Source organism: Petaurus breviceps, unplaced genomic scaffold (genome assembly GCF_028583685.1).
Source record: "Petaurus breviceps papuanus isolate PSGF00001 unplaced genomic scaffold, PetGlider_PUasm1.0 80, whole genome shotgun sequence".
In the NCBI taxonomy this organism is placed as follows: domain Eukaryota; kingdom Metazoa; phylum Chordata; class Mammalia; order Diprotodontia; family Petauridae; genus Petaurus; species Petaurus breviceps.
Window position 1 is genome coordinate 19,189,959 of NW_027186540.1, and position 15,529 is coordinate 19,205,487.

General features: G+C 36.4%; 1 protein-coding gene across 1 annotated transcript in view; it reads left to right on the forward strand.

The window, feature by feature from the left end:
• Nucleotides 1-15,529, forward strand: part of LOC138176033 (membrane-associated guanylate kinase, WW and PDZ domain-containing protein 2-like) — a 1,726,709-nt gene that overhangs the window by 973,711 nt on the left and 737,469 nt on the right. The window contains exon 3 of the mRNA XM_069106765.1: nucleotides 2,881-3,000. Coding sequence (XP_068962866.1) covers nucleotides 2,881-3,000 — 120 coding nt within the window. The remainder of the gene's footprint in view (nucleotides 1-2,880; nucleotides 3,001-15,529) is intronic.

A 15,529-nucleotide genomic window follows, 5' to 3' on the forward strand; every position in this document is an offset into this window, starting at 1 on the left:
AAGGAAGGAAGGAAGGAAGGAAGGAAGGAAGGAAGGAAGGAAGGAAGAAAGAAAGAAAAGAAGGAAGGAAGGAAGGAAGGAAAGCTTGCTCCCTCCTGCAATAGCTGGTTTCCATGATTATCTATATTCTGGGATGAGTAGCCAACTTTTATTTGTTTTTAAAATCTTCATTATACCATCTGAAATGAATTATCCCATAAGGCAGAAGAGGATATGGCGATATTTACACATTTTGGGAGAAAGCAAAGCATCAGAAGTAGCTTACATTTACATGCAACTGCTTAGGGATTTGGTATGTTGGACTTTACCCTAACATTCTTGGTAGTGATAATGTTGCAGTCTAAGTCCAGAATTTAGGGGCTTTTCAACCTCACTTCCAAGTTATAGTACAATGGGAACTAAATCTCAGTCTTTTTCTTTGACTGCAAAATCATGTCAAGAATGTTCTCTCTCCTTTATTTTGACTACTGACTCCCCTAGTTTTCTTTAAATCCCAACTAAAATACCATCTTCTTTCTTGGAAGCCTTCCTTAGCCCCTCTTAATTCCAGTGCTTTTCTTCTGTTAATTATTTTCTGTCATCCTGTATATAATGTGCTTTCCATATATTTGTTCATATATTGTCTCCCCGTTAGATTGTAAGCTTTTGTACTCTTTTGCCTCTTTTTTGTACTCTGAGCACTTAGCACAGTTCCTTGCACATAGTAGGAGCTTAATAAATGTTTATTTGTTGATTGGAAAGAACACTGAACTTGGTGTCAAATAAATTGCTACTAGTGAGATCTGGAAGCTTCTCTATCTATGAAATATCTGTTGGATTTACATCTGTAGGGATCTCAATCATCCTATCTAGTGCTATATTTGTGGTCAGTTGTTTTGGGTTTATCATCATTCGGGACATTAGCATGAAGAGGCAACAGGAAAACAGCTAAACATTTGAGAATAAAAGCATGGACACAATCAATTGACTCCAAGAATTTGCAAAAAGGAAAGGTACACTCTATACCTCCTCCAAAAAGTACTTGAAGATGGTGACTCAGGATGTGGCTCTGTATACATGTCATGTTATAAATGCATTGCCACAGTGAAAGTGGTTAATTAATCAAAGTCTGCAGCTTCTGAAATATGCAGATAAATCAGTAAGGAAAATTGAATCTTCAGGAGATAATTTTTTCTTAATGATTTGAGTGTGTTCCTTCTCATAAAAATAAAACAAAACAGAAAAACAAATTGATTGCAAAAAACCCCTCAATATATTAATAATGTACTGTTCATCCACAAGGGTTAAGCACAGGAAATTGAAAGTTAAGTCTGTGGTAACAACACTAATTAAAAGATATTACTCATGCTAGATGCAGGGGCTGTAGGTTTTCTACAATAAGTAAGAACATAAAACATCACATAATATGTCATGGTTTAAACATAAATGACAAGAAGTCAATAAATACCATTAAATGTTATTAAGAAAAACCATGCTTTATAATCAAGGGAGGTTATAAAGTTGGGGGGGGTAATATTTTCAAAGCAGCTTCAATGAAATTTGTTCTTTTTTTTTAAACCAAGAATAGTCTCTGACGGTAATATATGTCTCTCATTTGCAGTCTAGATTTTCTTCTGAGAGATTTAAAGGAACAGTCAGTCATTTTGACTAAAAGACTATAATGTAAAAAATGAAAGTAAAAATTAAGCCTAAAATACATTTTTTCATTCTTAGAAGAAAAGTTAAATGAGTTCTCTTTTTTTGTCCCCCAAATTGCTGATTGCTTGTGTGTTTGAATTTTGTAGATTTATGCATGGTATTTGTCTCCTCTTTATTTATGGACATTTATTTCTGACTATGTGTGATGCCTTATATAAGTGACTTAGGGAGGGTGTTAGATTTGAATAGACTGTGGAAATTATGAAGCTTTCAGGTCCCCTCCCTTACTCTATGATCTATATCTGTTATTTTATCAATGTGGAGAAACTCCTATCCATTCAGATTTATGGCTTGTCTGAATCTTCTGGTGTTAGAGAGTGCTCTGGGTCACTGAAAAATTAGGTAATTTCTCTGGGATCACAAAAGAAGTAGATCAGAAGTCGAACTTGAACCAGATCTCCCTAACTCAAAGGCCCTTCCTCTTTCTGCTATGTTGTGCTGCCTCTCCAAAAAATACATAAAATTAAAATGTTATTGTTGTTTGTTGTTTAGTAGTGTCCAACTCTTAACTAACCCCATGTGGGGTTTTCCTAGCAAAAATAACTGGAGTGGTTTTCCATTTTCTTCTCCAGCTTATTTTACATATGAGGAAACTGAGGTAAACAAGGTTAAGTGACTTGCCCAGGATCACATAGGTAGTAAGTGTCTGAGGTCAAATTTGAACTCATTTCTTTCTGACTGCTTCTCGGTGCCACCTCGCTGCCCTGTAAAATTAAAATAAGTACTTCAACTACATTATTGACCATGTTAATTTAATAAAAGATTACTTGATAAACTTTAATGTATCTTTTGATATCATTTATGTAACAACACAGCAATCTGAACAGAATAATAGAAGCCTATTCATAGGAGAGAAATATGTAAATTCCTAAGCTAGTTAACTCCTGGCTCAGTATTCAAAACACCTCTTCACAAAGTACATAATGGCTTTTTTTTAAAACAGAAAAAAAAAGCCACACAGATACATTCCATGGCAATGCACTCTTTATGAGCTTGATGGAAAAAGATGTTTTGTATATTGACTTGAATGTTTACCATTCCAGTATTTTCTGTTTCCAAACAAAAAGACAAATATAGAATCCAAGCACAAAGTAAGTGTGCAGCTCACCATTCAGAAGTGGAAACTTTCTAAAATTCAGCTGCAAACATTTCACATTCTGTTTATTTTGTTTTTGGATTCAGGTACCACAAGGCCACATAAGGAGGGTGAAGTCCCTGGTGTGGACTACATTTTCATCACTGTTGAAGACTTTATGGAACTAGAGAAAAGTGGTGCTCTCCTAGAAAGTGGAACATATGAAGGTAAGAACATTTTTACTGCCAAATCTGTTGGGTGGTTTCATTACATTTTTCTCATTTAATTGAGTCGCGTTAGGACACCGTGTCACAAATGTGCCGCCGTTCTTGGTTTCAGAAATTGATGAAGAGGCAGATGGCAATTGTAAAGCACATTTCCTAAAGAAAATGTAAAATGAAGCTGGATTAATTTGGTTCATGAAATTAGTTGAGAGAGTCACTGAAAGAAACCTATTAATATACACAGTGGAATAAATGTGTCACTACTTTCATAAGTCATGCTGTATCTTTAGGGACAAAATGGGCTCATTAACATGGTACAATGAAACCTAGTACTGACTGCTGGAATCAGGAGGGCTGGGGGTTCTTCTTGAGGCCCTACCTTGCTATATGTATAACCTTTAAAAAGAATTTTTCACCTCTCTGGGACAGCTAGTAAAGATTCTGTGACTTTTCTTTTTAACTAGGTGCTTCCAAAAACTTCAGTTAAGCAAAATAATACCTTTTGTGGGCAAAATGGATCTAGCTCCCAGCTTTACTGTTATAATGAGGCTGAATTTTATCTAAGTATACTTAAATTTGAATTGGCCAATTGAATTAAATAACTTGATATGCTCATAATTTAAATATCTCAATAATTCATATAGTACTCTCCACTGCTAACATGCTTTCACATGCTATCTCATTGGGTCTTTAGAACAGCCCTGAGAAGCAGGTAGTATGAAGATTATTATGTACACTTTGAAATAAGTAAACAGGGATAGGAGAGGTTAAGTGAGGTACTCGATTTTGTATGGTGTGCCACAGACGTACCTTTGGAATTCATATCTTTTATTGCTAAGTTTTGTGTTCTTTACATCATAGAAAAAAGTGTTTACCATATATTTTCATGTGTGTCTCTTCATCTATGTGTACTTTTGAGCAGAGGCTATAAATAACAGAAATGAGTGAAGTTTGTTGGTGTTGACACTTCTGTTCTCAATAATTGTTTCCTTAATACTTGGTGATAATTGATGGATATAAGGTATTCATGAATGTATTTTGAGGTTGTTTGAAGTAAACATTAATATATATTTAACTACACATTGCCCCTGGGTCATTTTAATGTGGTTCAAACAATAAATTGTCAGTTACAACATTCATAGGAAATCATGTGTGTGTCTGTACACACATACATAGGCACACATAGAAATATATAATTTATTTTCTGAGTTTATACCTTCTTAAATGTACATATATACTGTACATACACATAGACACATACATATGCACACAAATTAGTTTTATTGAGATTGTGAAACTTGGCTGGATTTGCATAATTTCAAGAATTGCATACACACACATATATATATACAATAAGCATGTATATAGAGAAAAGAGATTTAATTTCTAAGTAATATCCTTTTATAAAAGGGAGAAAATTTGGTGACATTTATTGGAAATTGATTAATTTATAAAAATAAAGTCAGCAAAATAAACATTCAGGAACTTGGCAGAATATTGTTTCAACTGCTTTGAAACACTTTTAACAAATTGTTATTTGTATTTTGTCCCATAATTGCTTTAATCTAAGCATTTTTTAACTAAATGAGTGATAATACTTAATATATAGCAGTATTCCCAAAGGAACATAGGTAATAATCTGGTATTTCATTCAATGTCTAAAAAATGTACTGTAAATTGAATACATATAAACTTATAAAATCTTAGGACAATCTCTCCTGTCAGATAAGTAGGTCTCAACTCAGGGATAAAGCTAATATATTAGACATGATAGTTATTCAGTGTTTTCATAAAAAGAATAAGTGTAAAATCATACAATGTCAGTGTTTCCAGGTGTAGTTTTAAATTTTAGTCTTAAAAAATTTTAAATTTAGAGAGAAAATTGCTCAAATTATTCGTGCCCAGCACAGTAAAACTGCCTGAATCTTCTTTTAACAACCTTTTAGAACAAAGCTCCAGATTTACTCTGTTATTTAATTTACTGTGTATAGGCAATTACCCAGGCATATAGAGCTTTGACTGGAAATTCTGGCACCTTGGTTAAATTCATTTGGATGAGGGGAGAGGTTGTTGGGGGCATACTGTAATTGGTCAAAGAAAAAAAGTCAATTACACAAAATAAGATGGGCAGAAGGTAAAACTAAACAATAACTTCTATAAAAAATATAAAAAGTCTTTAGTACACTAATCTATATAGCTCAAGCATCATATGGCACCCAAAAAACTTAACTAGGCTTCATAAAAAGAGACATAGTGTCTTGAATGAGGAAAGTGATGGTCCAGTCCTGGTAGTACTCTATCAAACTTATGTTCAGTTCCAGGGGCCCCATTTTAAGGAGGGCATAAGCTGGAGAATTTTAAGAGGAAGATGGCCAGGAAGGTGAAGAACCTAAGACTATGCCATATGAAAATGGATTTTATGATCTGGGTATTTGTAGCCTGGAGAAAGAAAGACTTAGACTAGCAGTAGCACTCTCTATTTGTCTTCAAGTATTTGAAGGGCTGCCATATGCAGGACTAATTAGACTGCTCTGACTTGGCCCCAAAAGGCCAGACTAGGAATTTGTTGCAGAAATGAAAGAGAGGCAGTTTTCATCCCAAAGTAAGGAGGAACTTCCCCACAATTGGAGGTCTACAAATATAGAGAGACTTGCTTTAGGAGGTAGTGAGATCATTCTCACAAGAGTTATTTAAGCAGAAGATGGATGACCACTCATGGGGAGTATCATGGAGAGAATAGCTGGTTAGCTATGGCTTATACTATGTGACTTCTGAGGTGCTGTCCAAGTTTGGGATTCTTTGATCTGACCTTTGGTATTTTATGGAATCCATTTCATTGCCTCATAATCCTATGTTTAGTGAAATGAGAATCTGATTTCTCAGGCAGGAGACCCTGAATTTCCCAGAGAAATTCATATACATTAAGATTTCTTTAGAATCTCAGTGTATTAAATCTTTGGGGAACCTACGAAATTCAAGTTTTAATATTAATTCCTTGCTTTTCCCGTAGGATTGGCCCTAAGTGTGATACTGTGAGATAACCTCCTCATGTGCAGTATTGCAAGGGAATTCCAAGAAGTGTTCCCATGAGTTCTCTTTCTGCAGGTTACAAAGAAAATAGAAATAATTTGTTCATCAAATAGATAGAAAGTAACACCAGGGCTTTTGGATTTGTCAAACTTCTTTTATCAGTGTCTCAGGGGAGATTGTGACTTTTTCTACAAAATACTTTCATTGCCGTCTTTTTTCTCTCCTACCATTACTTCTTTCTGGTCTCAGTTTCATTTTTTTTTAATGCTAGCACATTCCATTATCACACTATCATTCCTCAATGCCAATACTGACCAGAGCAGGTGTTCATCTTTTTTTTCTATTATGGATCATTTTGGCAGTCTGGTAAAGTCTAAAGAATGGCTGCCCCACAGAATAACATTTGAAATAATTGAAAGAAATACTATATTTAATTTAGAAGCTAGAAAAAGTTGTATTGTTTTCTAATTCATTTTTTTATGGACCTCCTGAAATCTGTCCATAGACTTGTTTATGAACAAGTTTATGATCTAGACTCTCCAGAATGAACTGTCAAATTGTATGATGTACCATGTCCCTGAATACTCCTTAAAGGTACTGAGAAATCAGTTCACCTTTAGCTCTGGATTCTCACCCTAATTCTTTCAATCAATTGCCATGTATTGAATATTGGGGTTGGGGCCTAAGCCTGAATGCGGGTCATATGCCCTTTTAGCAAGCTAAGGCAAGTAGGTTACCCCTGCCATTTGCTTTTTCCCAAATAATGCCCATTCAAGAAATCTGGGAATCCATTCATTTGGCAGTGATTTAAATAAAATAAATATTGAAATATTTAATATTATTTCATTGGTAGTAACTAAAATATTCACTTACAGATTTGTTTTTAGGTAGGCTAGTCTTCTTAGTTATTTCCTAATCATGCCAACTGCGGTCTGACCTTCTTTCTCCTCATCCTTCCACCTGAATGTAGATTCTGTCCCTCTACACCACATTTCACTTCTTAAGTCTTTCTATGCTGTATTTTTCCTCCAATAGAATTTAAGTTGGAAGCAGGGATTGTCTTGCCTCTTTTTATCTTTTATTTGGGGCAAGACTGTTTAACCTTTCTGTGCCTTCATCCATTTCTGCTTTGCAATGGAATGAGTATTGTGATGTGCCCTAAATACAAGAAGTTCCAGGACCCGTTCATGGAGTACTGAGCTGTGTGATTTTTAAACAAATCTCTAAACCTCTCTGTGCTTCAGTTTCCACATCTGTTAAATGAGGGAATTCAGCTAATCTCCATAGTTCCTTCTCCAATCTCCATAGTTCTTTCCAACTCTCAGATTCTATAATTAGAATCCTAGAAATCCAGTCACTTCAGGAAAAAGCTTCTTCTGAAGAAGGAGCACATACATTGCTAACAGTCTTTCACAATATCTCCAGTGATGGTGATTATAATCTAGTCTGGAATGACCAGCGTGGGACAAACAGCCCTTCCCACACAAATCACACATGGAATGTAGCACTGGATTGGTAACTACAGCGGCTCTGTGAAAGGCCTGCACCGTTTGCAACTTGGCTTTCAGACCACAGTCTTCACTAAAAGAAGCAATTTCATTCTCTGTAGTGATAGACCAAGAATGTTAGCTGCTTCACTTTCCCAATCATTGTCATACATAATTCAAGTCTATTTAAAGTCTTAAGTTTTGCAGATTCAACCAAGGTAAATAGGGCAGGCATTTTTATGCCCATTTTACAAATGAGTGGCTTAATGGATTAAAATGATTTGCAAAGTGTCACACAGTTAATATATGACCTAGAGGAGATTCAAACCCACTTCCTCATAGTTCTGAGTCCAGGAATATTTCCAATCCAATCCAGTAAATATTTCTTAAGTGTTTTCTATGTGTCAGGCACTGTGCCAAGTGTTGGAAATACAATTAGTAAAAAGACAACAACTGCCATTGAAGAGCTTACAATCTAAAGGGGGAATGTACAAAAGAAGGCAGGAAAGTAGTGTGGGGAAAAGCAGGACACCAAGGGGTCCCTGGCACAGAGGCAACTGTCCCAGGGAGTTGAAACCAGGCAGGGCAGCAGAGGCAAAGTGGAGTACCCTGAGAGTTCAGCTTCTACCCTCCACTACAGAAGGAATCAGGAGAAGTTTGGAACTCTGTCCTCCAGTCAAAGGCAAGGGAATGTTATCAGTCAAGGCTTGAGTTAGCAGTATGGTGGTGAGTTTTGAAATAATGAGCTTATCCTGGAGGGGCGTCTTTCCACCATAACAGTAAACTTGACTTATGCCATTTTTCCTGCAGCAGTGTTTCAGCAAAACCATACAGCGACTCCCCAACTTGGTTATCCCATTTCATTTGCCGCAATACCACAGCTACTGGAACACTGCACTGTCTATTATTTGCACACAGCCAGGCCAGAGGACTTCAATTATAACCTATGTTCCACTGGTGGAAGCCTTAGGTTGTCTCTGTAGTATAATATATGACTTCTTAGTCCTTGATGATAATCATTTGTTTTAGCTCTGCACTAACTCTCCTAAAGAGTCAATCATTCAAAGTGTTTACATCACTTGTATGAAAGGCATATACATACCTGGTCATGCCTCTTCTTATGGACATGCAACTATAGTTATTCACCCACCCCTTTTTGAACCCAGAAAATGCGAGCAAGACCCAAGTAACAATTTAGAATTGGACCCTTTATTATATGCCATGTTGGCTGATCAGGCCACATGGTGGGCTGACAAGGTACCACCCCACCGTCCCAGGTAGTACAGCAGCGATCTCAAGTAAAGCCTCAGATTTTAAAGGGATGCCATGCGGCCAATGGTTAGGTATTAAGTAAGCAGAAACTTGCAGAGGCCAAAAACGGTGACTGGTCAGGAGACACCTCAAAATTCCCACCAGTGCCAAGTCTCCCTGACCCAGAAGCCTGCCCACCTCTGTAAAGGTGAGCTGACTGGGTAAGGGCGAACATCCATCCCTTGGGGGAGGATGAAATTGACCTAGCAGTCTGCTCACTTCCCTGAGGGAGGTCTGAGGTGGGAGGATGGGAAAACCAGGTACAGCACCCTGTCCAGTCTTCATTTAGGCTTAGGGCTATGGTTTAGAATCTAGGATTAAGGTTAGGGTTCCTGGGGGAGGAACTCTGCTTTTTGGTGATGGTACCTTTTTCAGTTTAAAGCAATTCTCTGTTTTAAAGCACTCTATATCATTGATGTAATAAACACTCTTGTTCTGTTCCCCTTTTCTCTGTTGATAGAATGGTAAGAGCTTGTAGAGATTATCTAGTTCAAGCACCTGATCTTTCAAGCGTTCTTAACATGGAGTCTCTGAGCTTATTAAAAAAAAGTATTTTGATATGAAATAGGTTGCTTTTATAATACTATGTATTTTCTTTTATGCATTTGAAAACACCATTCTGAGAAGGAGACCATAGGCTTCACCAGAATGCCCAAAGGGGTCCATGACACTAAAAAAGATTAAGAATCCCTGTGAGGGGCATCCAGGTAGCACAGCAAGTAAGAGCTCTGGCTCCAGTGTTGAGAAGACCTGGAGATCGAATCCCGGGCTCAGACACTTTAGCACCCAGCCAGAAACACCTGGCCGTGTAACCTTGAGCAAGTTACTTAACCTCAATTGCTTATATAAAAAAAATGAAAAAAAAAACCCTTGTGAGAGGTGAGATTAAATCTAGAGAGGTAAGTAGGGTAATTTGCTACAACTAACTACTGTAGGGATCCTGGGAGATTGAACACTGAGTATTTCATCTCCTGTCCAGTGCTGCCTCTGCTTTCTATGTATCTATCAGTCAACCAACAGCCATTTATTATGTTGTGCTAAGGGGAATGTGGAAACAGGATGAGAAAGTATCCCTTCCATCAAGATTATGATCTAGTTTAGAAGAAAAACTAATACATATATATGACTAAATTAATTGGTGAACATGAATATATTTAGTACTGGAACTGGCTGTCCAGTATAGAGTAGAGGAAACTCTATGAGTTATCTATATCCTTTACAAACTTGTACATAAACCCTAAAGTGGTCATAGGAGTCCTGGCTTCTTCTGGTGCTTAACTCAGGAGGCTCCTAATTCTCCTAGCTGTTACTATACTAACCCTTCCTGAATTGTTTTGTATTTACTTTGAAAATTTTCTCTGTCAAATTTGCTCTGTCAAAAATGTTGTATTCCTCCAAGAGAAGGTAAGCCTCTTGGGAGCACAGTCAGTTTTACTTTTTGCTTTCTGTCATTATCTCCTGTTATCAGCCTTTGTCTGTATTAGGTGCTTAATCATTCACTGTTGAGTCATATTGAATTGGTGGGAGGCGTAGGGCAAGTTGTCAGCCAGTCACGTAGTCACATAGCTATTGTCCTACTCTGATACTACTTCTATCAGGTCTATCAGCCCTAAACTAAGCATCTTCTTTTGGTCCAATAACTTACAGAGGACAGGTCTCCCAGTGGAGAAGACATTCATTCCCCAGTTTCCTCCCTCATTCACATTTCTAGATTCTCTGGGATTATAGACACTCCTACCTCCATGGAGGCTGAATTTAGTCTAGATCTGCTCTCTGCCCCCTTCTGATATGGAAATTGAAAGCTCTTATGGGACACAGACAGGCAATGACTATGATCTCCTAGTCCTTGCAGGCTAACCCTGGGGGGAGAGTGATAAATGGTGAAGTACTTTAAAAATCAGAAAGTTTCATCTCTTAAAGGAAGTCAATCAGGCAGACAAATAGTAGTCAGTATAGATATTTGTTAAGTGCCTATGTGCCAAGCAATGTGCTAAAATCTGGGGACACAAAAAAGGGTAAGAGACAGTCCCTACTCTCAGAATTCACAGTTGAGTGGAGGAGACAATAAGTAAATAACTATTTAGAAACAAATTATATCTAGGATAATCATATCAAGAAAGTTAACAAGTCCTTTGGAACTTTGGGGAATCTTGCAGAAAGCATGCAGCCCATACATCACAGAATATTCAAGATTAAAGTAAAACTTTGTGAAGAAGTGGTACTTACCAATACTCAGTATTCTGTAATCTCCTACAGGACTTTGAGACCTGTATCTAGTGCAGGAAATACATTGAGTTCCCTAACCTATTTCATAAGAACTGGTATGAAATTAGAATCTTATCTCATCTGTACCAAAAAGAATACAGTCCTTGAACTGGAAGATGAAGCACAAAGGGAAGCCTTGATTTCATTAAGTCCACAGGAAAAAAAAACCCAACTATTAAATTACATGAAATCTTTGAGGAAAGTAATTCGGTCATGTGGGTAATAGGAAAGTAAATCCTAAAGTTCTTGAAATTTAATAATGAAAGACAGCCCTCTAATTCTTCAGTAACCTTGTAGTGATTTTCTTACATAAAATTTCAAGGCCTTTGCTCCCAAATGGGATAGCACTGGGTGATAGGTAGCTGCTCAAACTAAATAAAATCATCACTGGTGTTGACAGAAAGGTATTGACAGAAGGTATGTATTCTTCCATCAGCCCAAACTACTACCTAGATAAATGCAAATAAAATTTCATAAATGAAACAAACCCTTGCTAAACCACTTCCATGTGCCAGAGTTCCTCCCCTCAAGACACTTATGTTCTATTGATGAAAATAAAGATTTGATCAATATTTAAATTGATTGTGAGATTGTTTCCTTAACAAGAGATGAAAATAAGATTAAAAATTCTACCCTACCATTCACTTTCCTTATCCCACCATCCTCAATAAAGGAAAATCTTTTTAACATCAAATTCTAAGTAGGTACTTATAGTTAGCTTTTAAATTATCCAACCCTCCCTACCATTCCTTGAATAGAAGTTTTATTTTTCCCTTATGTTACTATGGAAAGTTCCCTATATCTAGATCTATCTGTATCTAAATCTCTCTTTCTGAATTCTTGGTACAGTGACTGTGTAGACATTAAACATGTTTAAAGTTAAAGTAAGTGAAGTAAATAAAACAAACATATCTAGTGATGTTTTCCACTCCTTTCAGATCTTAACATGCCAGTTATATTGTGATATTTAGTCTATTTTCAGAGCTGCTGAAAGACAACATATGATTTTTACTCAACTGCCTTGCTCCTGACTAACGCTCCAATAATTGCAAGTGTTAACTTAAATTAAACTGGGACAGAATTCTCTGCTTTTATTTTAAACGGTCTCTTTCCCAAAACAAAAGTAGAAATGGTCACACCTTAACACTCATTTCCTTTCAAAATAGTAGCTAGGATAAAAGATCTTTAAAATATATCCTCTCACAGATCCAACCATATGATTGAAATTTTTTCTGCCTAGCTACCCTTACTACTATTCTGACAGCAATTTAATCTGTTGCTGATAATTCTCTCTTTCCCATTGAGGATAGCCAGAATTCTTTTGCAGCAATAATATTTTAGGATAAATTTAGGATAACACCACCTCATGTATCCCACAAATAAGTATATAACCTCCCAAGAAGTCAAGAACCAATAATATGAGTAAAAATTAAAATTAGGATAATGTAAAGGGGGAAGGTGCGCCTGTTACAGTAAATAAAGAGGTGACCTTGAAGCCAGAAAAACCTGGGGTCAAGTCTCATCTATGACACATACTGGCTATTTGACTCTGCGCAAATAACTTAAAGATATCCCAGGACTCTAGTCAACTTTTGAAGATTAAATTGCAAAGAAAGTATTAACCTGCATTGGTAGAGGAAGTTTTCTCACCGTGTATTCACTATAGCAATAGAATACAAGTTCAGTCCCTATCCCATACTGTTCCCTAACTGCAGTTCTTCTCTAATTTTTCCTTAGCCAGTCACAGACTGCTTAAATTGAAAGAAATATTAGAAACTATGTAGTTCAGTCTCTTCATTTTACAGATTAGGAAACTGAGAGCCAGAGAAGAGTGATTTACTTGAAGTTAGGCAAATAGTAAATAGAAGATATAAAATTCCACTTCATATCTTCTGATGTCAAACTAAGTTATCTGTCCACTATATATAACTGGTTGTTTTTTGTTATGATGGATTATATTTAAACTCTGAAAAATGAAATTATCTTTCAACAGACTAGATGAATCTGTAATTTGATACTCCTTTAAGTGATGCATATCAAAGTATATCTATATCTGCCATCTTTGTTCTATGAAGTTTAGAGAGCCACAAGTGGCCTTGAGGCCACAGGCTCCCCACCCCTGGCCTGTCTTATGTCATTCTTTCCCTCCCTTCCTATAAATCCACAAGATGTCCACTTAAATGTTAGGGACCTTCCTTCAGTTTTCTTGACATTGCTAATTTATCAGTAGAGCAATCAAACTGTCCATCCATTATCTATCACTCTCACTATGTAACTCAGCCCATTTTAGTTTTTTTTTATATTTTCCTCCCATGAATATGTGTACTTGATAACATCTCTCACAATGCTACTCTAGTGTATCTTCATGTATAATGAGGAATATTAATTTCCACCATGTACTTCTCTATTTCCCTTTGAATGATCCTCAGCTTCAGTCTCCTGGAAATTAGCATTTAAGTCATAGGAATACATCATCACCACAAGAAATTTGTGTTAAAAAGATTAGACTTTTATTTTAGGAAGAAGATTGGAGTCATTAACAGAATTATATAACTCCCCAAAGGCAATCCAAACTACTATTCTCTTTTTCAGTCCTGGGCCACTGACAGTCTGTCCAAGATCAAAGTATAATGGAACTCTTTTCCTCTCTCATGCCACCAAGATCCATTGGTTGTTTTGTTATTCACTTTTTTTCTCTTTTTACAATCTTCATATTTTTGTAAACAATGTGTTTTTCTCTACTGCTGCCACAAGCATACTTCAGATTTGGTGCAAAAACATTCATACATTACTAGATGAATACCTTGTAGTAACATGAAAAGGGTATTTATTGAATTGAATGAGACGAAATAAAACGAAAAAATTTTTTACTAACTTCTTACTTTATGCCAAGCACTATATTAATTTCTTGTGATACAGAAAGAAAAATCAGAAGTCTCTGCTTTCTAGAAGGTCAAATTCTAATTGGTATAATTTCCATTAATTGTAGCAATGGTATTAATGAATTTTTTAACTGTAGGATGCTGGTAATATTGCCTCTTGAGCTATAAAGGAATTTGGGCCCTCCCTGCCTTTGGCTATCAATCCAGTACCTTGCACAGACTCTAACGTGCCTCAGTTATTTTTTTTTGGGGGGGGAACTGTGTTTGGAATTGATTATAGTCCCTTTAATGAATGAATAAATATTAACACTCCTCTAAAATAATATCTGTGATGGCACTTTATGTGTCTTGAGCTTTGTATCAAAAGCAAGAGTTTTATTCATACTAAGGACTCACTGACTTCTGTGTCTTCTTAGTGACAAAGCCTTTTCGGGCACTCTGCATATTGGTCATTTGAATGATTTAGTATGAGATCCTGTTCTATGACTTTAACTTCCATATCTGAACACGGAGCTTCTGGATCTTCCTTTGTTCAAACACCTACCCAAGATGATACCCTTTCTACTGTTAATTTAATCTCTGATGGGCTAGAAACCAGAAAACCAAGAAAAGTCAAGGCAATAGTCTAATTTTTTTTCGGCTGAGAAGTAATTTACTTCAAAGATTATTTAAATCATTGTTATGATTCTCATGATTTGGGCTCAGCAAACATCTAATAGGAATAGCTCATACTTCCATACCTACATGGTTCCAAGGATCATTACAATAATAACTTTTGATCAGATCATACATACAGCAGTAAAATCCCCATAACGTGTAGATGAGTCCAGGTCCTTGAGGATTACACTGCATTGTAGACTGCTGAGCAGTTTGTCTGAAAATAATGCTTGGAAATGACCACACTTCACTTCAGAGCATCACTGATGCTATCTATTTACCTCACTACAGAGAAGTGACAGAATGAGACACACATGGCATCTGTGCTTTTATTTTGCTCCCTAGACTCCTCCACTTAGAAAGTCACCATCTCACTTACTTTGTGCATGTGCCATATCCCTCCACTACTATTTATCTATTTCTGCTTCTCGTATCTAAGGAAAGAAAAGAGGGACTGTTTTAACAAGACATTGGGACAAAATGTCAGAAGGAAAGATTGATGATCTTGTTGGAGAATAAGCCTGCTAGGATCTGCATAATGTAAGACGAGTCATCTAAGAAAAAAGCAACTGCAATGATTTCTGTCTTAAGGGCCAACATTAATAAGGCTAGATCAATTCTCCAGTAACATTGACTTTTTTTCTTGTATTATTTACATGGATTTAATAATAGTAACACCTCCCAAAATCAATTTAATGAGGCTCTTATTTATGGAAAACTGCATCCTTTTTTTTTCTTTCACTCTGAGTTGTGAAAGAAAATAATCTAATTTGCATTTATTGTTTGATGACTGGACATCTCAGTATAAATTAGAGAGCTTCTGTACCCCAGGCTCTTGTTTGTTGAGTAGTAGCTCCTGACCTATCTATATACAGGTCACTTATCTAGCAACATCAACTG